Raw genomic sequence first — 27,064 nt, forward strand, 5'->3', positions numbered from 1 at the left:
CCTCCTCCAGGAAGCCAAGGGGACTGGGAGAGCTGATTAGCAGCAACACTAACCGTGGGAAGGAGGGGTGGGAACCCCAATTCTCCAGACTGCGCTCCCGGGAAGGCGCTCCAGACCTAAATACTCATCCACCACCCGGAGCGGCAGCCACTTGCCCACACCGCCTCCCAGTCCTTGAGGCCCCAGAGAATCAATGAAAAGGCCCAGGGACGGGGCCGGCCGGGCTCCACGCCAAGGAAGGCCGGTAGGGGCGCGGGGACGGGGGCCCCATCACGCACCTCGGGCGGCCAGTCCGTTGCGGGCCCGGCCCCAGGGCGCGCACCTGGTCCAGCCTCCAGTTATCTCCGCTCGGACCTTCGCGGACGCAGGCCTGGGGAAATCCAGCACGATGTCCCAGGCCCGGAAGAGGCTCCGGCGCGACTCCCACGCAGGCGGGGGCCGGGCCCCTAGGGATGCGGCGGACGCCGAAGCTGGCCGACGTGCTCCCGACCGCCTCCGGACTGCCCAGCAACTGGCTACTCTCTCCGCCACCAGCCCCGCTCCCCTCCCGCTCTCCAGCTCCCCCTGGAGGAAGAGAAGCAGGGAGGAGAGAGCAAGGGAGAGCGGCCCGGAGGCGGGGGCGGGAACAGGACCTGGGCAGGGGTGTGGCGGGGCCGGCCTGATGGGGTACGTGGGAGGAGCCACAGATCTCCGGCCGGGGACGGAGGGGGCGCGTGGCCGACGCTGCGCGCTCCCTGCGAGCCGGCGGCGGGATGGGAGCGCGCGTACCTTTCTCAACAGCTGACAAAGCAGAACGTCAGTTTCAGTTGACTAAGAGAGAGGGATTATTTCCGGCGACTTGCTCCGCTCCCCCTCCCCCAGCAACAGTCACTGGTTCAAATTTTATTTATTTATATGCTGAGGTTTCCCCATCACCGCTGGCGCAAGCGCAAATCCCGAGTGTCCGCGAAGGGGGAAGAGGGGGTGGGGTAGGGGTGAGTAGACAATCCCCCGTCCGCGCGTGCGCGTCGAGCACGCAAGAGGCTCCGGGTGTCAGGGTCGCGCGCTTACGTCGTTGACGGCTCGGACGGACTGGCCGGCGAGGAATGTGATTGTGCGCAGTGGGGGCGGCAGGGGCCGCAGCCACAAGCTGGTTGTGGAGGAGAGATAGTCCACTGGACTGCGGGCGTGGTCGGGAACGCGCAGAGCCGGCGCGCGGGCGGGAGCAGGACGTGGGGAAACTGGGGTGACGGGCCCTGGGGCAGTTGCACGGGCCGGGGGGGAGCGTCGGCGGCGGGAGTGGGCAGGGGAGGCCGGCATAGCGGCCCAGACTCTCCGGACACAGGCCGCGGCGGCGGCGGCAGTTTCCGGCTCGGCGGGGAGGGTAGTGCCGCTGCCTGGACCCCAGACTGGAAGATGTTTAACGTGGAATCCTTGGAGCGGGTGGAGCTGTGCGAGAGCCTTCTCACCTGGGTACGTGACCCCGGTAGCTGGACGTTCGTCCCTTCTCCGGTGCTTTTCACATTACCGGGGGGGGGAAGAGGGGGACTGAAGAAGGGGGAGCACCCCGGGCAGTGGCACCGTCACATCCGGGCGGGCGGGGGCCGCGTCGACACCCGGGCCCGCCCCCCACCCTTCCCACCCCCGCTGTACCCCCCCGGATGACGGAGAGATGGGTTGGGAGCCCTAGGACCACGTCCTCGACTCCCGGCCAGCCTGAAGTTTAGTCTAACCCGATCTCCGACGTGGAAACAGGTTCTGTGGAGGCTAATGAGCCGGGCGTGAACGATACTTTAATTAAGGAGATTGTTTGCTGCTTGTGAAAGGCTCTAGGGTTTCACCCTCTTGCTTACGTTGACTCGAAAAGCATTTTCCTTCACTGTATCCCAGTGAAGCCAAAGGAACTCTACTGAAGGCCGGGTTCATGGTAGTAATCATAGTCTTTGTTTCAGCTGAAATCTTGGAATGCTAAAAAGGTGCTAGAGGGGCTTTAAAAAGGTGGTGCAGTGGATAGAGTGCTGGGCTTGGAGTCAAGAAGACTCAAGTTCAGATCTGGCCTCAGACCCTTATTAACTTGTGAACCTGGGCAAGTCACTTAACCCTGTTTGTCTCAGTTTCCTCGTATGTACAGTAATGAACTGGAGAAGGAAATGGTAAAGTTTACTCCAGTATCTTTGCCAAGAAAACCCCGGACGGGGTCACAAAGAGTTGGACACTACTGAAACAACTGAACAACGAACTTGCCCCTCTGTCTCTAGGACGTCCACTTGGGAGGCAGAGGGGGACTTGGGCTTGAAAAACCATGAGCAAAATCACACAGGAATAGATATAGGTATGTCTACATATAGATATCTCATCCTAAACAAAATCGGAACCCCTGGACAGAATACTATGCAGTACTGTGTCCAGGGGTCCTGAGTTTGTTTAGGATGGGATGGCTTGAAGACAGTTGAAGCAGCCTGCATTAGAGCAGAAAGGAAGGAAGAGCTAAAGGCAAGTGTGGAGTAGTCAGGAGGATATTTAGGAGTCTAAAGGAATCATAGAGCATTTGGGAGCCAGGTAACTTTAAAATTGTTTTATGCTTGTTTGTGCTCAAGTTCTTCTTAAGAACAAAGATTGGTACAGTGTGCCCAGTGGGAATTTAAACTACTTGCTACTGAAAAGGCAGTACATTGCTACATTGTACTGTAACAAATAGAGAATCTCTAGTAGTACCTAATATGTTCTGAAGATTTTCATATAAAATAACCTCATGATTCATATATTCCAATCTTCTACCAACCAAATGGGAGGGGCAAGGGGTAGGGAGATAGTTACTAGCAGTAAAAGTTTGATGTAATGTGATAGGCCTTCACGTTGGAAGTTACACCTATAGGTTCAACTAAACACCCTGTTCTCCCACCGTATGCCTGCTGCTTCCAGTACTGCTGGAAGAAAAGTTCAGACTGGCTTCACTAGATTTGTTACCATTCTCAACTGGGTCCCTCATTACTACACACTAATACTTTTACTGTACTGTGAACAGCATTCTAACTGTGCTTTCTCCAGCTATTGTTTTTCCATACCTGCTCTTCTGAAGCAGCCTACACATCATGCTTCCCTTCCACTTTTGCCCCAACCCTTCCCAGCAAAGGTCCTTGCTTCATTCTTCACTGAAAAAAACTTAAGTCATCAATTAGGGTCTCTTTCTCCTTTCTGGTTCTACACAGAATTCATGTCAGCAACTTGCCCCTTCAGTTATCTCTTCTCAATTTGCAGCCCATTCTCATCCACTGAGTGTGTCTTTGTTGCTTTCAAACATGCTTAGTTCTCTCCCATCCTCAAACCTTTACTTGACCCCATCTTTCCCCTAAGCTGACATCTTATTGCTCTTTCCTTTGATAGTTATACTTCTAGAAAAAGTTGTCTATACTCATTATCCTCCTCTTTCTAACTTTCTACTTGCTCCTTTGGGTCTCATCCCCATCAGTGAACTGAAACTGCGTTCTCTACAGTCATGAATGATTTTTTTAAAAGATTTTTATTGGTGCTTTTTGTTTTGACATCCTGTATTCCTTCCCCCTCCCTTTTTAAGAGAGCTCTTCCTTATAACAAAAAAAAATACCAATGGTCTCTTAATTGTTAAATCCCATAGCCTTTTCTCCCTCCTAATTCTTCTTGACTTCTCTGCAGTATCTGCCACTATTAACTCCCTTCACCTGAGGGTTCTCCCTGAATGTTTGTGATCCTGTTCCATCATGGTTTTTTTTTTGTCTGTTAGTCTGATCCTTTGTCATCATCTGTGTCCTGCACCCTAACATGATCATGATCACCAGGTTTTGCCCTGGGACCCTTTATGTCTTTCTCTGCACTGTCTTTGTTATCAGTTATTGTAACTCTTTGCAGATGACTCCCAAATCTACATACCCAGAGCTTTTGTCTTTCTGGAGTTCCATCAACAACTATATTCCTAAAACAGAACTCGATATCTTGCCCTTAGACCTTCTTCCTCCTTCCCTGTCTCTACTGAAAGTACTGCCATTTCAGTCACCCTAATTTGATGCTGAGAAGTCTTCTTCTGCTCTTTGTTCTGTCATCATTTGCCAACAGTTCTCAGCTCTTCAACGTCTCTTACTTTTCTGTACTCACACTACAGTCACTTTAGTACAGGCCTTCAATATCTCTTTCCTGGACTGTTGCCTTCTAATTGACTTCCCATTATCCAATCTTTCTCCTCTCAAATCCATTCTGCCAAAATGATCTTAAAGGTCTGACTCTGCTATTCCTCTGCTCAAGAAGCTTCAGTGGCTATTCATTGCCTGTATGACACATTTCTTTAGAATTGACCTCTTTAGCATTTAAAGTCCTTATTAATCTGGCTCTAGCCTAACTCTTCAGATTTAGTAATCCCCTTCACATGCCATATATTCTGGCTAAACTGTATTACTTATTCTTCTCTATATGTGACTTTCCATTTCTCACTTCCGTAATAGTTATTCATTGGATAGAGTGCTGGTCCTAGAATCAGGAAGACCTGAGTTCAAATCCTGCTTCAGACACTGTGTCTGTGGGCAAATTACTCAATCTCTCTTAACCTCGGTTTCCTCATTTGTAAAATGGAGCCAATATTAGCACCTACTTCATGGAGTTATTGTGAGGACTAGATGACATACTATTTGTAAAGCACTTAGGAAAGTGCCTGGCATGTAATATAATAGCATTTGATAAATGCTTGTTTCCTTCCTTCCTTGCACAGGACAAATACCCCCCCCTTCCCCTCCAATCCATACATCCCATTCTCACTTCTGCTTCTTGGAAACCCTAGTTCAACTCAAGTAACACCTCTTCCAAGAGGACTTTTCTGCTTCTCCTAATTGTTAGTGCCCCATCCCCTGCCATCACCAAGTATTTATTTTGTATTTCTCTTCAATATAATCATTTGTAAACATGTATCATAAAAGTACGGTAACCTTTTTTGTGTCTTGTACTCCTTTGACAGTCTAGTGAGGCATATGAACTCCTTATCAGAATAATATTTTAAAATGCACAAAACACATAAGATTACAAAAGAAACTAATTATATTGAAATACAGATATTTTAAAAGCAGGTTCATGGCTTTAGGTTAGAGTGTAAGCTGCTCAAAAAGAGGAATTGTCTCACTATTGTATTTGTTTCCCAAGGAGCCTAGCACAGTGCCTAGCATATATGTGCTTAATAAATGCTTGTTGATTGAACATTAGAGTGATTCCACTGTACTATGTACAGTTGACAATTCTAAAAATATGATATTAAGAACAGGTGAGAAATCTTAATTTAAAAGCCTATTTTGAGAGTAGGAGCAGGAGGCTGGTACAAGAATGAATAAGATTTAAGGTTTGATAAAGTGTATGAGAGCTAAAGTAATGGATACATTTCGATGGTATGTGGAAGTAGTTTGTCAGTGGTTTAGATACAAAGAGAGAAGGATTTGAGATTATTTGCTTCAGAAACTGAACAAATTGTACCTTCATTGTGGTAGAAAAATGGGGAAGCAGATACAAAGATCAGTTGAAAATAGTGATGGTCTAATAGAAACAAATCAGCTAGAGTAAAATCATGGAGATTTAGGTAAATTTTAAGGTCATACTCCTAGATATAATTTAATGCAAATGTGAAAAGCAGTAGTAAAAGTATAGAGGAAGAAATGCAGGGTGTCAAGAAAAGTACCCTTAGGCAATACCAATTTGGAGTAGAACATGAATAACTGCCATTTTCTGACAATGAGGGAACAGACTGAAAGGTAAAAGCAAATAGAACCGTCTAGAACAGGATTTCTCAAATTGGTACAGCAAAAGAAACTGATGAGGCTTCAAGGATGTGGTACAAAACCTGTAAATGCTGATTTAGGGGCCCCTAAAGATAAAGGAATTGTCAGGGAAATTTCTGGTATGAAATAGAGGAATTTTAATCTTGTCTTACTAAAAGTGTATGCTCCCTTTCTCTACTCATACAACCATCACTTCTTGCCTGAACTGTTGCAGTAGCCTCCTTATTGTTTTCCTTGTTTCAAGTCACTCTCTTTTATCCCTTCCCTACATAGCCAACAAAGTGATTTTCCTAACTGACAACCATATTTCTTCCTTCCCCCTCCTCCTCATAAACTCGCTATTGCCTCAAAGGTCAAACAAAATCCTTTGATAGTCGTCTAAAACTCTTCAGAACCTGACCCTTTCCTCCCTTTCCTGTCTTTCTTAAACATTCTTACTCTCTCCCATACATTCTACCACCCAGTCATTCTGTCCTGCTTTTAGTTCCTCACGTGGAACTGTATGACTTTACCCATCCTTTTGTTGCACATGCCTAGATGCAGTCCTTCTTCATCACCTTCTCACAAGTACCACCTTCTACATGAAAACTTTTCTGATACTCTGCCCCCCAAAAGCCCCCAAAACCCCTTTGTATTCTTTTTGTGTATAACCTGTATTTACTTGTATGTATTTATTCTGGCTCCCCAGTAGAATGTAAGCTTTCTGAAGGGAGAGATTAATAACTTTGGTCTTTATGTCAGTACTCCATAGCATAATACCTGGCTCATTATAGGCCCATTATTAATGCTAATTTGATTTTTTAAAGTTTTCATATCATAAGCATTTTGGTATATATTTTATATTTGATATTTTAGAGGAGAAAATCTTGCAAGTATTTGAAATATCAAAAATTCTTTAAATGACTTGGCATGTCACTCAGAAAGTGTTGTAGAACATGAGTGAAAAGGATTAAAGAAGGTCACAATAATCCACTTTCAGAGGTTCAGAGGAGGTAGAGAAGTCAGAGAAAATAAGATTGAAAATATAGTCTTCATTGTCATTGCAGAACTAAGCAAAAATTTCTGTAGTGAAGAATGTAAAAGATAAATGTAGGTAGGTTATCAGTGGAAAATTTGAGGGGAAGAGTCAGCACAGTCTTAGTCTATCTTTCTAAGATATGTTGTTTATTCATCTCAGTTGTGTCCAATTCTTCGTGATCCAATTTGGAATTTTCTTGGCAGAGATACTGGAGTGTTTTTCCATTTTCTTCAGCTTATTTTACCATTGAGGAAACTGAGGCAAACAGGGTCACACAACTAGTAAGTGTCTGAGTTCAGATTGGAACTCAGGAAAATGAATTTCCCTGACTCCAACCCTAAGGTTCTATCCTCTGCGCCACCTAGATATCCTTGAGTAGCACTTTAAAATGATCTTTCATGAAAGGCTTGATATTTCTTTTGAAATTACCTTGTGTTCTCCTTTAGTTAATTACAAGGGAAAAGACATTTTAAATAATTGGTGGGATAGATATTTTATGCTTGTATTTTTAGAAGGTTCTAGTTATTTACATTTTATAAAAGATCCATCTAGTTTTTCTAGTTAACTCAACTTTAGTAACAATTCATCTCACTGGTTAATCATCGGTTTTTGTATTGATTTATGAGAAACAGAATCACAAAGTGTTAGATGTGAAAGAGACTTTATTCCAATAAACTACCTTATATTGCAATCCAGGAAGCCTCAGATTAGAGAGAATAAGTAACTTGCTCAGATGAGCCAAGATTGAAACTGAGGTCTTCTTAAAAATTCGATGCTCTTTTTAGCAAACTTATAAGTCCTCAGTTACTAATGTTCTGTACCTGTTAAAAACACTCTCACTTATCTAGCTTTATTTTTGCATTAATACTTTCTAGTGAGTTCAGTATTGTGGGAATGAATAGTTTGGTATATGTGGGTTACTATTTACCATCAGTAAACATCTCTGATACTCGCTGGAAGGTTTAATTTTTGAGTCTTTTCCAGTGGCTAAAAAAATATACCTTTCTTGTAATTTTTAATGAATTAGGAGGAATTAAGTAATTCTGTAATTTTTTTTAGAGAACATGAATGACATAAAGGCACAATGTTTGCAAATAATAAAAGGGAATGGGAACTTCCACAAAAATAATACCTTCCTTCACAATCCTGTGATCAAGACTACTATAAAATTCATTTTGGGTATGAGAATTTTTTCTTTTCTGTTCAGAACTATTATTCCAGCTCCACGGGGAGTTCTTCGGTATAGAAACTTCCTTTGACAATGCAGATTGGCACCTTTTCTGTAATTTGTATCCTAGAAGATTTGTCTGGGGTTACAGAGAGGGTGACTGCTTACTCATAGTCTCAGAGCTAGTATATCTCAGACATAGGTCTTGAACCCAGGTCTTCTGACCCTAAGGCTGACTATCCTCTAAGCCTTGTGAAAGACTAAACTAATTAAATGCACACTGAGTTTGGAAGAACAAAGTCACCATAGTCTATATAATCTCTCTTTCAGCTTTTTGCTATGGTCCTTTGATAGTCCAGACTAGGAGTGGGCAACCTTCAGCCTCAGCCTTGAGGCTGCCAAGTTCCCCACCTCTGTCTAAACTCTTATTGCCATTAATATTTTTTTTAAAGTGTCTGTAAATCCTGAGAATGTGTCATATGAATGTTAAATTTCATGAGTAAGCTCAAGCAAACTATTCTGGATAGTCAGGGCAAATTGTAAAACAGGACTATGTTTTTGACTCAGAGGGTGGAGAAGAAGGCTGTAGAGTTGACATTTTCAAGCATATCCTGCTGAACTTGTCCCATTTATTTGGATATTGCATTTAAGCTCAAGAAGGCAAGGCAATAAATGAGTGGAACTAATGGGATAAGAACCAGGTGTCATCGTGAGTGTTTCTTCGATTGGTCAAGATTGAAATATTTGTGTTTTGTGCCTGGTAATTGGTAGATTTGCAGTAAATAATAGTAAGATTTCATTTATCCAACATCCTTGGTAAATTGTTCACAGCCAAAAACTTGGAGTTATCCTTGAATTCCCTCTCCTTTATATCCCTCCCAGCTTGTCAGATGTCATATCCTTTATCACTGCAATATCTCTCCCATCCATTTCTTGACTTAATCATTTGTTCCCACTGCCAGGGCTGGTGTAGTCTTCATTATTGTTCACAAATATGGTCTAAAAAGAAATAATTCAAAAGGTCTTCAGATTCTGGTCTTCTCTCTCCTACCCCCACCCCTTGCTTCCAGCTCACCCTACACATCTCTGATATATCGTAGTTCTAATCTTGTTGCTCCATATCACCTGAATAAATGTAAACTCCTTAGCTTGACAGTCAGGAAAAGGTGGATTTGAAGTCAGGGGACCGTAATTCTCACCTGAGTTCTGCTGTTTACTATCTCTGAAACCTTAAGCAAGTCATTTACTCTTTTGGCTTCAGTGTTTTCTGCTATGTAAGGGGAGGGGATTAGATTCTTTTAAGTTACCTCCCAGCTTTTAAATCTATGACCCTGAATATGATCCTGCACGTTTTGGCTTCGTCCTGTCTTTTCCAGCCGTGTCTCACTAGCCTGTAATTTGTTCTCGCACAATTGGACTATTCAGTGTCCCCTGAAGTCACCCTGTGCTATGCTTTGTAGCTTCCATCAGTTCCATTCCTTCATTCTGCTTTTTCAAATCTTATAGGATCTTTTAGGTCCCGCTCAAATACTACCTCCATCATGATGATCATGATGATTATAATGATGATAGCTAACATATAGCACTATGTGATAAGTGCTTTACAAATATTATCTCATTTGATCCTCATAACAACCCTGGGAGGTTGATGCTATTATTATCCTCATTTTACAGTTGAGGAAATTGGTGCAAATAGAGGTTAAGTGACTTGCCCGAGGTCATACAGCTAGTAAATGTCTTAGATGGAATTTGAACTCAGGTTTTCCTGACTCCAGGACCAGTGCTCTATCCACTGCACCCTGTGGCCAGAAAGGATCTTCTTGTAAATTCTTAATACCATCTATATTTTATCCTCCTATTAAATCTCAGAACACCTATTTCTGATAATGCTGCCTCTTGCATACACATTTACTTTATGTGAGGTCAGGAGCCCTGTTTTACTTGTAGTTGGAGAGGACTGAGATTGGAATTAAACTTCTATTCACATGTTGCCTTGGACACTAGCCGTGTGCAGAACCACTTTGGTGAATCTGTTTCCTCATCTGTAAAGTAGAAGCAATAGTACGTGTAGCACCTACCTTATAAATTATTTCATCAAACCCTCTCATTTTGCAGGAAAGAGAAATGAAGCCCAGAAAGTTGAAATGATAGTTATACAGCTAGTAGTGACAGAACCAGGGCTGCAGCTGGTAGCTTCTCTCCCCAAGTCTGTGTTCTCAGCATTATTGCAGGCTCCATCCCAAAGCCACTGTTACTAATAAGTGCCTCTAAATTATTATGACAGGAGGAAATTCCAACTGCTGCGCAGAATCTTCACGGGCAAGTTACCTAGATCCTCTCAGAACTAATACTTTAAGGTCCCTTCTATCTGCAAACTATTTTTTCCTACTTTGATAGCAAGGTGCCAGGTCTCTCTGCTTTAGCTGATGGAGAGGTAGGAGAAAGGCATATTAGTGTTAGTTCTGCCTTGCATTTTATTTTTCCCAAAAATTTTTATTATGAAGTTTACAAACATTAACCTATAAAGAGTACAAAAAGATTGTCTCTAAAACCATGACTGGTGTTTGTGTGTGTGTGTGTGTGTGTGTGTGTGTGTGTGTGTGTGTGTGTATAGTTTATTTCTAAGTATATGTTAAAATTATTTTTCAAAATTTATCTCTTTAGTAAAAATCTATTTTAGTCTTCCTCTCAACTCCTCTCCACATTGGAAAAAAAGAAAGAAAAGCAAAACTCTTGTAACAAATACGCCATAGTCAAGCAAAGAAGTAATCACCTCTGATGAAGTGGGTAGCATGCTTCCTTATCAGTCCACTGCAGTTGTGGTTGTTCCTTGCATTGATTAGAGTTCTGGAAGCCTTTCAGAGTTGTTTGTCTTTACTATGTCGTTGTTATTCCATAAATTATTTTTGAACTTCTCACTTCACTCTGATTTCATGTAAGATTCATACAAGTCTCTTAAAAGTTTCTCTTAATCTGTAATTTTAACCTAGGTTTTTTTGTTGGTGTTTTGGTTGTTTGTTTTTGGGGTTTTTTTGGTTAACAAGGGAATCATATGAAAACTTAATAGGTCTGTGATATAGTTTTGCTTTGATGTGATTTTCTGTGTTTTGTAGATGTATTATATGAAATTCTGGACTTCTTTATAACATAGAAGGATCCTTTATTATGACACAATATTTCATTATATTCATATTCCAAAATTTGTTCTGCTGTTCTTCCACTTGATGGACATGCTTTATTTGTAGTTCTTTGCTACAACAAATATGGCTAATACGAGTATTTTTGTACAGATAGTTCTTTTGCTCCATCTTTCATCTCTTTGGGATGTATGCTTAGTAGTGGTATTCTTGGGTCAAAGGATATACACAGTTCAGTAATTTTGGGGGTAATGTTCCAAATTGCATTTCGTAATGGCTATATCAATTCACATCTCTACCAACAATCTTACCTGTTTTTCCATATTGCTATTTTCCTTTTTTGTCATCTTTGCGTTTCTGATGGGTGTGAAGTGGAACCTCACATTGTTTTAATTTGCATTCCTCTTATTATTAGTCATCTGGAACATTTTTTTTAATGTGGTTGTTGATGGATTGAGAACTATCTGTATCCTTTGACAATTTATCAATTGAGAAATGGCCTTTGTTCTTATAAATTTGAATCAATTCCCTATGTGTCTTAGAAATAGTGATAATAATAATTACTACTATATGGTACTTTAGCATTTTGTAGAATGCTTTGCAAATATTATCTCATTTGATTCTCACTCACATCAACCCTGGGAGGTGAGTAGGCTCTATTAATATCCCAGTTTTACAGATAAAGAAACTGAGCCTGCTAGAGATAAAGTGACTTGCCTAAAGTCACACAGCTACATAAATGCTTGAGGATGACTATCAGTCCTTTATCAGAGAAATCTGAAGGAGAGATTTTTTTTTTTGCCTAGTTAACTATTACTGCATTGGTTTTGTGCAACAACTTTCAATTTTATGCAGTAATTGTCCATTTAAAATTTTATTATCTCTAACGTTTATTTGGTCAGGAACTCATCTTTTATCCATACTTATGATAGGTATATAATTTCTCTTAGTTTATAAAATGATCTTTAAAGGTATGTCACATATTTATTTGGAATTTATTGCAGCATGTACTGTTAGATATTTTTCTACCAGACTGTGTTTAACCATTTTAGTTGAGTAGAGTCTTTACACCAATAGTTGGTACACTTGGGATTATTTAACTACTATGTTCAGTTGCCCCTGAGTCTTCAGTACCTTATTTGTTCTGCCCATGAAATTTTTTTTTAACCAAATTGTTTTTATTACTCCTTTATAATGTAGCTTGAGATCTGGACTACTAGGCCCTTTTACCTCTACCTTGAATTTAAAACTAATGAAATTTTGTATCCTTGTTTTTGTAATTGTTACTTAGAAAAGGAATAATGTGTGTGCCTGGATTGAAATCCAAACGCTGTCTGATTGCATTAGCCAGCTAATATTAATATTAGATAAAGTCTGACTTTGAAACTGACCCTAGGGGGTATCACCCACTTACTTGCATTTCTAAGATAAATTTTATCTTTTATAGTGTTAATTTTATGTTGTGTTACAAATTTATATCGATTCCTTTCAAGTTTAACGGAAACATTTTTGGTTAGTTATTATTGTTGACATGACCTGAAATTAAGTCTTTAGCTATAAAGCATACAGTATGTACCTTGAAAGCTAATTTTAATTTTGGCCTGAAGAATTACTTTAACCAATGTTATTGCTTGACCATTAAACAGTACAATTATTTCTTTTCTCATATGCAGATCCAGACATTTAATGTGGAAGCACCATGCCAGACTGTGGAAGATTTAACGAATGGGGTTGTGATGGCCCAGGTGCTTCAAAAGATGTAAGACCAAATTGTCTTTGTGTGTGCATAGTGGAAGCTATTAAGTAGACATAATTATTCTGATACTGAGTTCTTTTGGGGGGGCGGTGAGGCAGTTGGGATTAAGTGACTTACCCAGAGTCACACAGCTAATAAGTGTCAGGTGTCTTGTCTGAGGCAGGATTTGAACTCAGGTCTTCCTGACTCCAGGCCCAGTGCTCTATCCACTGCGCCACCTAGCTGCCCCCGATACTAAGTTCTTAAAGACTCAAAAGGTCTGACCTGATAAATTTGCCTTGAATGTAGAGTTAAACTGTAAGTAGCTGGAGAAATTTGGTTTTACCTATGCCTAACAGATGGTTAGAAGGTATAGCTCCAAAGTGCATTTCAAGAAGGCATGATTAAATTAATTTAGCTACATTGTAGCATTGTAGTACATTGTAGAGAAACAGCTATCTCTTGGTGTCTAGTAAACTGGGCAAATTAACTTAATTGTTTTGGATAAGTGAGTGACTAAATTTTGGCATGGTAATGATTAAAAATGTTTATATAAGGAATAATAAATATAAGTCAGTAAATGCATCTTAGCAGTAAAGACTGTGGTCTGTGCCTGTCTTTTTAAATGTTTAACTTAGTAATATTTTTCTTGTTTTAATAATAGAATTATATGAAAACTTAGGTAGTAAGCCTGTGATGTATTTTTAGTTTGATGTGATGTTTGTGTTGTATTAAATTCTGGGGTCTTCTGTTTCTTAAATTCATGAATAGTTTTGATTTATAAGCCCTTATACATAATTGGTACACCAGAAAGAAGTTTCTGGGTGTGTTAAATTCTGTTGTAAATAAGGTCCTATGTTAAGAGTAGTTTAATAACCTTGGCTGTAATTGATGGGATTGTTTGGATTTGATTTCCCTTTTAAAGGCCTTTTACTTAAGCTTCAAAGGATAATGCCTTCATTCCTCCCAGATAGCCATTCATTCACAAGATCTTGTGTTTTCTGTCTCCACAGCATCTCCCATGTACATCTCCTTTGCCCTCACATTGCCACCACCTTAGATCAGCCTCTAGTCACCGCTTGCCTGAACAATTACACTAGCCTCCCACATAGTCTCTATACCTCAAGTTTATGTCCACTGCAATTCATTCTCTACACAGCCCAGCAATGGATTTTTCTAAAACACAGGTCTGACCTTGTCACCCCTTAGTAAACTCCAGATGGCTCCCTATTACCTCTAGGATCAAAAGCAAATTTCTTTTCTGGGCACTCAAAACCTTTCCCAATGTGGTTGAGTCTTCCTGTGCATTATTCCCCTCCATAAACAGTACATATGACCCATATTAGCTTCCTTGCTTTTCATCATAGTCAACGCTTTGTGTCCATTATTGGCCTTTGTATTGGATATCTCCCATAAGTAGAATGCTCTTCTCACCTTTGTCTCTTGGAATCCTTGGTTTCCTTATAATTCAAGCACTACCTTATATGTGAAACCTTTCTTGTTCTCACGTATCCTATAGCTGCTAGTGCTCTCTTCCAAAATTATCTTGTATTCATTTTGCATATAAGGGATCATTTGTATCGCACCTACTATGTGCCAGATACAGTGGTAATTGCTTTTTACAAATATTTTATTTAATCCAGACAAAAGCTCTATGAGAGTGGTGCTTTTATTATCCCCATTCTACAGTTGAGGAAACTAAATCAAACTGAGGTTATGTGTTTTACCCAGGTTCACACAGCTAGTAGTCCCAACTCAGATTTGAAATCAGGCTTTCCTAATTCGAGACCCGGTACTCTATCCACTGCACTATGGGTGTGTGTGTGTTTATGTATGTACATACATGTACATATATATGTATACATATGAACAAATTGTAGACACTTCGTAAAGTGCTTGTTGACTGATTGAGACTCTTGAAATTTTGATGGTTTTATTACTCGAGAATAAATTCATTAAAAAAATTAATTATATATTATTTGTGAGCAAAAATCAATTTTATCCTCTTCCTCCACTGCCACAGCTCCACAGGGGAATTAAAGAAAAACAACCCTTGTAGCCAGTATACATAATCAAACAACAAATTATCAAATTGACCGCATCCAGAATATGTGTCTCATTTTTCACTGTGTCCATTACTTCCTGTCAGGAGGTAGATAGGATGTTCCGTTATAGATCTGTGAAATTTTGGTTGGTCATTGCATTGACCAGAGTTCTTTTAAGTCTTTTAAAATTGTTTATCTTTTATTTGTAACTCATGAGACCTTTCTCAGTATTAGGGTAGTTGGAGGGAAAATATATCTATATCTATATCTATAGGTATATAGATATAGATATAGATATCTATGTATATCTATATATAGATATAGACAGAGGGCACAGGGTGAGTTGGAAATGAAGGGATGATATCTAAAAAATAAAATTCCAGGGGTGAGAGAGGATTGTACTGGGAGAAGGAGAAAGGGAGAGGTAGAATGGGGTAAATTATCTCACATAAAAGAGGCAAGAAAAAGCTTTTACAGTGGAGGGGAAGAAAAAGGAGGTGAGAGAGTGTTGCCAGCAATCAAGCAGGACACCGGATGGAAGAGTGCAAAATAATGAAACGCACATATATAACAGTTAGAAACGCGCTTCAATTTGAAATGTGATTATCACTATTCTTTTATTTGTGTAACTCCATATGGTATTCAGATTTCACTAATGTTAATGTAACCGTTGAACAAATATTAAATAAGCTCTAGGGTGCATGGCACTCTCAAAATATTACATGGGAAATTAACCAATTACCCAAAATACAACATGAAATCACTGATTCTCATATTGATGGTATTGACCCTGAAGATATTGCAAACAAATTGTTAGATTGGATAGATCAACTTAATCCTTTTAAAAATGTATTAAGTTTGCTATTGCATTTTCCACCTTGGCTGTGTTTTGAATTGGTTTCATGTTTCCTCCTTCCCTATTTTTTTAAAGATATGCTCACTACATCTTAGGTGAGATTCATGTATCCCTTCATTATCTTAAGTTAGCACAGAAAAAAAGGGGGGGGGTTGTTGAAGGCTGGTTCTGACGAGCCACAGGATTCAGGCCAGCTTAGGTTTTACCTGCAGATTTCCTGTATCGATGGCTGCCTAAGTCAGGAATGTGGGCTCTCCAACCCCCCTTGCTCTGTCTCTCTTGAGAACAGAAGGACCTTGAAGATTACAGGAGGCGAGGAAATGGTTCGGGGGGGGACTGCCCTGATTACTGTTCCCATGAGAAAAATAATTGTTGATACCTTAGATTTATACATCTTTCCTCCATGCAGGTGGTACCAGGGAAGGCCTTGGAATATGCTACCCTAGCTATAAGCCCTGATAACAAGGAAATATCTGTTGTAATGTCACATACACAGAAGGTGTTTGGGGAGTGTCTCACGGGGATGACTCTTTGAAGTTATATTAGGTTTTTTCTATGTATGTTGTACCCTCAGATGAATAAACTGGCTCAGTCTTCCACTGACCCGCCTGGCCCACGTTTCATTATTTCTCGCTCTCCCATCCAGTGTCCTTCTTGATGGCTGGCAACAAGAGAGAATGAGTGAACCTTACTCTTATCGGATTTGGCTTAAGAAGGGAATAACATACACATTCAGTTGGGTATGGAAATCTATCTTATCCTACAGGAAAATAGGGGGGAAGAGGATAAGAGAGGGGGGATGGTAGAAGGGAGGGCAGATTGGGGGAGGGGGTAATGAAAGGCAAACACTTTTGAAGAGGGACAGGGTCAAAGGAGAGCATAGAATGGGTGGGATGTGATGGAGGGAAATATAGTTAGTCTTTCACAACATGACTGTTATGGAAGTGTTTTGCATGACTACTCATGTATAACCTATATCGAATTGTTCACATTCTCAATGGGGAGGGAGGAAGGGAGAGAATTTGGAGCTCAGAGTTTTAAAAATGAATGTTAAAAGTTGTTTTTGCATGCAACTGGGAAATAAGATATACAGGCAAAGGGATATAGAAATCTATCCTGCTCTACAGGAAAATAGAAGGGGAAGGGGATAAGGAGGGGGATGGTGATAGAAGGGAGGGCAGATTGGGGGAAGGGGTATTCAGAATGCACACTGTCATGGGGTGGGGGGAGGGGAGAAATGGGGAGAAAATTTGGAACTCAATCTTGTGGAAGTGAATGTTGAAAATGAAAAATTAATTAAAAAAATTTTTTAAATTGTTTATCTTTATAATGTTATTGAATAAATTGCTCTTCAGGTTTTGCTCACTTCACTCTGAATCAGTTCATATAAGCTTCCCCAGGCTTCTTTAAAATTGTTCCTTTTGTCATTTCTTATAGTGGAGTGTTATTCCATTACATTCATATACCATAATTTGTTCAGCCGTTTCCCAATTGATAAAAACCCCTTCACTTTCTAGTTTTTTGCTATAATAACAAAGTGGGCTGCTTTAAACAAAATTTTATACACAGTGATGCTTTTCCTCTTTGATCTCTTTCATATTTAGGAATGGTATCACTGAGTCAAGCTATTCATAATTTAGTAACTTTTGAGGCATAATTCCAAATTGCTTTCCAGAATCCTGAATCGATCCTCAACACCAACAATAATTCATTAATGTGCTTATTTTTTCACATCCCTGACAACAATTGTTTTCCTTTTTTGGGGGGGCTAGACAATGAGGTTAAGTGACTTGCCCAGGGTCACACAGCTAGTAAATGTAAGTGTCTGAGGCCACATTTGAACTCAGGTCCTCCTGACTCCAAGGCCAGTACTCTATCCACTGTGCCACCTACCTGCCATGAATTGTTTTTCTTTGTTGTCGTCTTTGCCTGACTGATGGGTATGAGGTGGAACCTGAGACAAATGAAAAGCCTGACAGACTTTGTGGGCAATTAATAATCAATTTATTAATTAAACTAGCTAATAATAAATTAATAGTAGTTTCTTTTAGTAATCAATGACATGAAGAGACTGGAAGCCTTAACATACTTTTAGAAAAGGGGGTGCCCCTGACAAGTGAAAATCAATCCTGATTGATGAACAATTAATGAGGGGGTGGGCTGAAAGTCTTCAGCTCTTTCTACTGAGAGCGTATGATGAATCGTGGCCATCTCCAGCAGTCTGGACAAAGGAATCCATCTCTGCACTGACCACTCTGGTTGATTTTCTCCTTCATGAACTGCATCACCCTAAACTCCAGTGGTTGGATACAAGGGCATGAGTTCATTGCTTTGGGCAGAAATTTACCTAGATTAGATTCTGTTTACACTCTAAACAGAAGTAAAGTCTTCTAGTTGGGTGAGGTCCTGCCCAAGATCTGAGGAGCATATACCCCAAGAATTAGGGCAATCTCCTCTATTAGCCATGCCCTTCAGAGACTGGCTAACTAACTAACATACAGGGGCTGATCCCTGAATGAAGAAATAAAAATCCTGGATCCTAATTAGTAATGGGTTATTAATATAATAGAAAATAATTATTTCTCTCAAACCTTAGTTTTAATTTGCATTTTTCTAATCACTAAAAATCTGGAGCATTTTTATATGAATTTGTTTCAATTAAGTCCTTGCCATGAACTACACACTGAGCTGTAAAATTAGGGATACAGTGGCAAAACAAAAATTATTCTGTTCCCTCAAAGACTTTATTGGGGGGCAGGGGCTAGGTGAAATACATGATAATTTATAGAGGGAGAAAGTACTTCTGTGGGGGTGGGGAGTGATGATCAAGAAAGGCCTCCTGGTGGAGGTTAAGGAAGGCAATGGCAGAAGTGAAGTGGAAGTACTTTCTAGGTGGATGGACAGCCTCTCCAAAGCTGCAGGAGGCAGGAGAGAAAAAAAAGCCCATCTGGGGCTTAGCTAGTTAACTAGTTTGGATAGAATGTAGAGTATAGGAAGAAGAATGAGATGAAGTCAATATGGAAAGGAAGGTTGGAACTGAACTCTGAAGAGTTTTAAATGCCAAGCTGAGGAATAAACAGTGAGGAGCCCCTGAAACTTCTTCACTTCACTAGTGATATGGCCAAACCTGTGCTTTAGGAAGATTATTTTGGCCTCTGTTCAGAGGACGGATTGGAGAGAGAAGACACTGGAAGCAGTGGAACATTTAAAGGGCTTTCATAATAATCCAAGCAAGAAGTGACAATGCCCAATACAAGGGTGTTGATAGTGTAAATGGAGAGAAGGGAACAGGTCCAAAAAACACTGTGAAGGTTGAGTGGATGAGACTTGGAAAACTGGTTATGGGGGTAGGGAGAAAAAGTAAAGAATCAAAGATGTTGAAGATTAAGAATGTGAGAGACTGGAAATATGGGGAGCTAGGTGGTTCACTGGATAAGAGCACTGAGCCTGAGTTCAAATGTGACCCTGAGCAGGTTGCTGTTTGCCTCAGTTTCCTCATCTGTAAAATGAGAATAATAATAGCACCTACCTCTTAGGGTTGTTGTGAGGATCAGATAATTGTAAAGTGTTTACACTGTCTGGCATACTTAGTAAGCAGGGTATAAATGTTGGCTGTTATTAAGAGAAAAAGACAAGTTCGAAATGAAGGACATGTTTTGTGGGGAAGGTAATGAATTCTGTTACTGGGTGCAAGTTTGAGGCGCATAAGCACCTCAATCCAGATAGAGATTCCCAGCTCATAGCTGGTGATTTCGGACTTGAGCTCAAGAAAGAGATTAGGATCCTAAATTTGGAACTGGAAGTGATCTTATATTGTCCTCTTGTCTAACATCCCTTATTTTGCTGATAAAGCACCTTGAAGCACAAAGAGGTCAAGTGATTTCCTCTCAATCTTTTAGGCAGTAAGTGGCAGAGCCAGGGTTCAAACCCAGGCGGCACAGAGATAATTGAATACAATGAGAACTAAGGAGATCACCAAGAGTGTAGAGATAGAAAAAACCCAGGAAACAATTTTGGGGGTACACAAGGCTAGTGATAAATAGGCATGGATGATGGTTGTAGGTCATGTGGTCTGTATTGAATAGGGCTTTTGTTAGCAGTCAGAGTTGAGTATGACTTTTTAAAATATGAAGTTGAAAATGAAAACAACAAAAGAATAAGGACTATCACACCTGTCTGACTCAGTTCATATTTTGTCTGGGTTGTAAGTTTTGGTGGCTACTATTGGCTGCTTGATGCATTTCCTATAGTAAATGTCTGACCTTGTTCCCCAACTCTATCAATTCTCTATTGCCTCTAGAATCAGTTATTATCTCCTCTCTTTGGCTTTTCACAACCTATCCCCAACTTTCCAGCTTTGTTATGTGTGATTTCCTTCCCCACATTGTATATTACAGCAAAATTGGCTTTCTTTCTGCTCCTCACATGCAGCACTCCATCTTCAAGCCTTTACCCTGACTTTTCCTTATGTTTAGAGTGTACTGCAATTCTCACTTCCACCCTTTAGTATCCCACTTTCCTTCGAGATACATCTCAAGCACTGCCTTCTACGTGAAGCCTTTGATGATTCCCCTCTCCCTTTTCTCCCAGCTCCTAGTGTTCTCCCTTTCAAAATTAACCTGGATTTATCTTGTTTATATCCTGGATATACATATATACATGCACATAGAGGGGTGTGTGTGTGTGTGCGCGCGCGTGCACGCGCGTGTGCATGTGTATTTTTTAAAATTGTGAATGTGTATATATACATGTTTTATGTAAATTGGTATGTATATATTGAGGGCTTAGAATTCACCCTATGCCATTGTAATGTGTCAGTCAACTTGTTCTGGAGGTGATTTTTACTGTGAGACTTATTAGCGTTATTTTTGAAATGCACTGAAGTATTTTGAGAGAAACACTGATATATATAGACCATACAATGGCTATCCTTCTTTCTGAGACACTGCTTAACTTTTTCATGCCTATAACTTTAAGGGACGTAGTGGTGTACCTGGGTCTTCCTGTGATTTGGTTGCTATGATTTTAATGACTATTCAGCTTGCTTCATTTATGTTGACTTAATGCTTTTTAGATCCTGTGAGTTCTGGTTGGAACTGCTCAAAACTGAGCCCCAAGGATTCTCCCAAACAGAAGTTTGGGGGATAAGTTCCTTTTAGGAAGTAGGCTCCCTCTTTCTCTTCCTTCCTCCTTCCCTCTTTTCTCTCTGTCTCTTTCCCCCACTTCCTTTTTTTCTTTCTCAAAGACATTGCAATAGTAATATTAAGTGTTTAGAAGCTTGAAATAAGAATAGAGGCACCAAACTAGTTATAGATTGAGTTTCCTTGAAGTATAATTTAATCTACTTGTCTTATTTTAAGTATAGGGCATGTAGTAATAATTACATATCACATAAAGATCTACATATATGTTTAGAGGCTTTTTAAAGGTTGCACTTCTCCAGTTAATGATAGACTCTAATGTGATCTCCCTCTCTGGCTGAATTATGTGGGGTTATTAGCTTTTCTACTTACATTTGAACCTCAACTGTTGACATTATTACCCAGAATATTCTAGCAGGCACACATTCAGTAGGGTTCTCATATCTCTTTCCCATTTCTTCTCCCTTTCCCATACCCCTAGCCTATCTTCTGGCCCAGATTCTAGGGCCCAGCAAGAGGAGGCACTACAAGAAACCCTTCTTCCCTTCTCCCCTAGCCTTATCTTACTCTTATGGCTAAATGTTACCCTCTCTCTTCCTCATATAGAAGGGGATCTAGAGTGCCTCCAAACCTCATACCTTCTCCCTCCTTCCAAATGGTGGTGGGCTAGGTTCCCATTTTCCAGCCCTCCACAGAATGGCATGGCCACTCAAACCATTTGGTTGAACAGTCATCAACTATGATGCCTTTGATAAGAGGGAGGACCACCAGACCTTATTATCTATCCTACCACTATGCCCTTAGAGCACTCAGACATTGCCATTTCACCTTCCAATACACCCTAAGGACCTCCTGAGCCTTGCTGACAGCCTTCATTTGCACACTTAGAACTACCAGACCCTTCCAGCTGTCCTGCAGCTAAATCATCCTCTATGTGTTGCCTCCCTGAATTAGAATTCTAGGGAGTTTGTTATGAAACATTAGCTAGTGTTGCAGAAAGAGTGTTTCATTTGATCATATGTGAATTTGCAAGCTTGAGCAAAAGTTAGAATGGTTTGTGTATCATCTTACCAAGGTCTCTATGTGCTTGAGTATAGAATAAAGCATCTGATTTGCCTTCATAAGCAAAATGAGTTGATCTTTCATAGAGCGGTGAAGAATAATTGTATTACTGTAAGGGTAAAGAGTGCTGGCCAAGTTTGGCATTTTACTGGGGAAAACAGAATTTCATACTTTAAAAAAAAATTAACCTTTAATACTTTAGATCCCGGAGTTGAACTACGATACATGAGCAGTTTCTGTTTAGAACATTTTACTATAAATAGGGGTTATTTTTTTTTCTCTTACTCATTTAGTGCTTCCCTTTTTCTGCCTTTAAAGTTTTTGGTTACTTCACTAGTTGACCTTCTCCAGGCAAGTGTGCCTGTATTTTAAAAGAATAAATAGCATTATTTTTGGCCAAAAAGCCTTTCACTTTATATATTTTATGCAAATTATTGTTTAACAGGATAAAATATTCCGGTATAGAACTGAATGAAAAATTGATGAGTTATATGGAGTAGTCACCTATAATGTGATAACTCCACCTAACATAACTATTTGAGGTATGGGAAAAATGGCAAAGCTGTGTGGTCTTGGACCCAGGGTTGCCCTCATGGGTCACAAATTAGTCTTAAATATAAACCCTCTCGCTGTTTGCGGGTGGATAGTGCCATGTGGCTTTCATTGCATTAATCTGATTATTGAAGCAGTCACAAGTTTATTTCAGTAATTTGAAGTAAATTGTTGCTACCCAATTGTTAGGCATCTGTTGTGTGCATGTTGGAAATAGGAAAGATCACTTAAGAAACCCCCTATACCTGAAGCCAAACCCAAGGTGTTTCTTGTTTGGTAATGTCCAAGCCTGTGACTTAAACAGAAATTAGATAATTTTAGTATTAATATGGTTTAAACTTTGCAAGAATACTTAGGATTTGTTTTCTTTACATTTTTGCAAGATCATTTATAAGCTTTGTATGACCCTAAACTTTTTATGAACATTAAACTTCTTTTATAGCTAGTCATACTTCCAAGGGAATAATAAAACTTATACCCGTTGCTGGCCTAATTAAAAAAAAAAAAAGAATATGAGCTCCTTGATAACAAGGACTGACTTTTCTGTCTATATCTCCATTATTTAACATGGGGCATGGCATATAGTAAATGCTTAATAAAATCCTTTTTTTTTTAAATCATGCATTCATTTATGTACAGCTTACAGGATATTTAGCCATGATGATACTGATTAGACAGTCATTTCCAAGGATAACTCATTTGTATTTTTATTCTTCTTTATTTGAAATCTTTTCCATTAACCCATTTGCCAGAGCAATCTCATCCTATTTGCATGCCTAGAACTATAGCCAGCCATTGGCTCGGCCTTTTGAGCTGGTTTCGTAGTTTATGAGTTTTGTATCCATTAAATAACTTTTGTATGCAAAGGGCAATAGTTTGCCCTAGTGTTGCTCCTTTTGCTCTTGATATGTGAAATTCAGGAAGACAGACTAGAAAAGTCACATACTAATACTTTAAATAATGTATTCACGGCAGGTATTATCCTTGATTTTGATTGAATTTTGTTGTAGGTGCTTAAAAACACAGTGTATTTTACTTTATCCCCTACCCACAAAAAAGTTGACTGCTTCCTTCTTTTTAATCAAGGTTAGATTAGAGATTAATATCCTTTCCAGCCTTTTAATGTAATAAATTTCATTGGGGGCCAACAGGTATCTCAGGCACAATGTAGTTAGGTAGATAGATAGGTAGAAAGATAGATAGGAAGGAAAGAAGGAAGGAAGGAAGGAAGAAAGAAAAAGGGCAGGAAGACAACCAGAAGAAAAGAAAAAAGGAGACAAGAGGAAGAAAGAGAAAAAAAGGGCAGGGAATAGAAATGGAAGGCTGCTACCAGCATTCTCTTCTTGATTATACTGTCTCCTTCAGTTTTGTTCTTTCTTATGTATCTACACCTGTGGTTTTAATTGTTACTCATCTTTCTGTGAGGCAGCTTAGTCAGTAAATCACTTAGGGTACAAAGAAAGGCAAAAACAGTCCCTGATCTCAAGGATCATTCACAGACTAATAATGAGGGAGCAACATGCAAAGAAGGCACATGCGTATACTAGATATATTGTAAATAATCAGTAGAATGAAGACGTTAAAATTAAGAAGGATTGGCCAGCGGTGCCCGTGGAAGGTGGGATTTTAGCTGGGACTTGAAGGAAGCCAGGGAAACCAGGAAGCAGAGATGAAGAAAGGGAGCGTTCTGTTAATGGGGAACAGCTAGAGAAAATGCACAGAGTTGGGAGATGGAGTGTCTTATCTGAGGAACATCAAGGAGACCGTTGTGACCTGGTCAGAGAGAGTAAGAAAACTGGAAAGGTGGAAGGAGGCCAGTCTATGGAGGGTTTTAAAAGCCAAGCATGGGATTTTATATTTGATCTTGGAGATGATAGGGACCCCCCCTCCCCCCCGCTAACATGGTGAGACTTGTGCTTTAGATGATCACTTTGACAGCTGAGTAAGAGGGTAGATATGAGTGGGGAGAGACTTGGGGTATTGCAATAGTCCAGGCCCAAGGTAATAAGAGCCTGCACTAGGGTGCTAGCAGTGTAAGAGAATGGGGCTCTTTTGAAAACTGTTATGAAGGTAAAATTGCTGAGCCTTAGGAACAGATTGAATATGGGGAAGTGAGAGAGTAAGGAGGTGAGGAGGATAACCCCTAGATTTTCAGTCTGGGAGACTAGTAGGATAGTGGTACTCTGGGCAGTACAGTGGAAAGAATGCTTATCATGGAATCAGAAAATCAATCATTTCAGTTCAGATCTGAGCTCAAAACTTAAAGTGTGGTTTTGGACAAGTCAGTTAACTTTTCTGAGATTCTGTTTCTGTAAAATGGGAGAAAATACTTGAAGCGGCTTGGTATAGTGAATAAAGAGCAGATCTCTTAGCCGAAAAGACCTGGGTTCAAGCCCCTCCTTAGACATCTTTTCCTACTGTCTTCTCTTTCATTCTGGTCTTGGACTGACCAACATGCTGCTTCTAAGACCAACGCTTTTACACACACCTTTGATCCCATTTATAAATGCTTATTTTCTTCCCCCTTCTCTTACCCATTCTTTCCTGTCTTCTCCAGCAAATCGCCTCTACTATCCATACCACTGTCTCTCTTATCTTCCATTTCTTCATATCTACTTACTTCTTCCCTGCAATCTACAAACATGCTTAAATCTCCTTCATCCTTTAAAAAAAACAAATCTTTGCATCCTGTCTTGTCTGCCAACTGCCATTTTCTATTTGTCTTCTCTTTTGTGACTGAACTCCTTAAAAAAATTGTCTGCAGTCACCATCTCTGCTTCCTCTCTTCTGAATTCTTTGGCGTCTGGCTTCTGACCTCATCATTTAACTGAAACTGCCTTATTCAAAGTTACCAGTGATCTCTTAAGTACCAAGTCTAAAGGCCTCTTCTCAGTCCCTGTCCTTCTCAGCCTCTTTTCAAGCATTTGACACAGCTGATCACCTTCCCTGAGCTACTCTCTCCTTTCTAGGGTTTCATGGTTCTCCTGTCTGCCCCAAAACTCCTGCAGGCTCTCATTTGCTGATTTTTCATCCGTGTCACAGCCAGTTATCATGGGCATTATGTGCTCTGTCCTGGGCCCTCTTCTCTCTCTCTCTCTCTCTCCTTTTTTCTTTTTCTTTCTTTTTTTTTTTTTTTGCTGTATTGCCTCACTTGGTGAATTTGTTAGCTTCCTTGGGTTCATTTATCATCTCTCTGCAGATGATCACCATATCTACAAATCTAGACCTACCTAGTCTCAGCTGAACTACAGTCATGCATCTCCAAATGTCCATTGGGCATCTCATCCATTGGATGCTGAGTAGGCTTTTCGCTGTTGTCAAGCCATTTCAATCGTGTCCAACTCTCCATGACCCCATTTGGGGTTTTTTTGGCAGAGATACTGGAGTTGTTTGCCATTTCCTTCTCCAGCTGGTTTTAAGATGAGGGAACTGAGACAAATAGGGTTAAGTGACTTTGCCAAAGTCACATAGCTGTTAAGTGTCTGAGACCAGGTTTGAACTCAAGTCTTCTTGACACCAGACACAGCACTCTACACACTGTGCCATCAACTGCCCCTTGACTAAGTGTAGGCATCTCAAATTCAGTATGTCCAAAGTAGAACTCATTATCTTCTCCCCCAAAGCCCTCCCCATTTCTGAATTCCCCTATTATTGTGGAGGCCTCTACCATTCTGACAGTCACTCAGGCTCTCAGCCTTATCCTCCACTTCTCACTCACATTCAGTGCTTAGTATAATGCCTGGCACATCGTAGGTATTTAATAAATGCTTTTAACCAACCAGCTTTCACCTTACATGCTCAGTGTTTCCAAATCTTATCTCTATTTTCACACTCTATTTCCCTTAATCCTACTCGGCCCCCTCCATTTATTCTGTTCTTTCTTTTCACCCTGTCCCTCCTCAGAAGTGTTTGCTTCTGATTACCCCATTTCCCAATCTACCCTGCTCTCTATTATCCCCCTGCTCTCTTGTCCCCTTCTCCCCCTATTTTCTTGTAGGGTAAGACAGATTTCCATACCCAATTGAGTGTATATGTTATTCCCTCTTTAACCCAAATTCTGTGAGGATAAGATTCACTTTCCCCTGTTTCCCCTTCACTGTAAAAGGCTTTTCTTGTCTGTTTTATGTGAGATAATTTACCCCATTCTACTTCCCCCTTTCCCCTTCTCCCAGTATAATCCTCTCTCATCCCTTAATTTTGTTCTCCAGATATCACCCCTTCATCTTCAATTCACCCTGTGCCCTCTATTTATCTCTGTCTGTCTGTCTATCTATCAATATGCATATAATTTTTTTCCCTCCAACAAACTCTAATACTGAGAAAGGACTCATGAGTTACAAATATCATCTTTCCACGCAGAATGTAAACAGTTCAATCTTAATAACTCTCTTATGATTTCTGTTCCTGTTTACTCATGCTTCTCTTGAGTCTTGAATCTGGAAGTCAGATTTTCTGTTCAGCTCTGGTCTTTTCATCTTCAATCAAGAAAGTCCTCTATCTCATGGAATGTCCATTTTTTTTCCCCTGAAGGATTATGCCCAGTTATGCTGTGTAGGTGATTCTTGGTTGTAATCCTATCTCCTTT

The 27,064-nt window shown here is 40.2% G+C and overlaps 2 protein-coding genes across 7 annotated transcripts in view; one reads left to right on the forward strand and one right to left on the reverse strand.

Moving 5' to 3' along the window:
• Nucleotides 1-849, reverse strand: part of RNF170 (ring finger protein 170) — a 62,949-nt gene extending 62,100 nt beyond the window's left edge. Inside the window, exon 1 of one of the 6 annotated variants that reach the window (XM_020969616.2) lies at nt 769-849. The gene's annotated coding sequence lies outside the window, so the exon portion shown is untranslated. The other 5 variants (XM_020969619.2, XM_078149609.1, XM_020969618.2 and 2 more) reach the window with 5 other exon arrangements.
• Nucleotides 850-1,367: 518 nt separating this feature from the next.
• The window catches only part of HOOK3 (hook microtubule tethering protein 3), a 106,923-nt gene continuing 81,226 nt past the window's right edge, over nt 1,368-27,064 (forward strand). The window contains 2 exon segments of the mRNA XM_020969613.2: nt 1,368-1,452; nt 12,762-12,847. Coding sequence (XP_020825272.1) covers nt 1,396-1,452; nt 12,762-12,847 — 143 coding nt within the window. The 5' untranslated portion in view covers nt 1,368-1,395.

This window comes from Phascolarctos cinereus, unplaced genomic scaffold (genome assembly GCF_003287225.1).
Source record: "Phascolarctos cinereus isolate Bilbo 61053 unplaced genomic scaffold, phaCin_HiC Scaffold_2;HRSCAF=192, whole genome shotgun sequence".
NCBI classification, from domain to species: Eukaryota; Metazoa; Chordata; class Mammalia; order Diprotodontia; family Phascolarctidae; genus Phascolarctos; species Phascolarctos cinereus.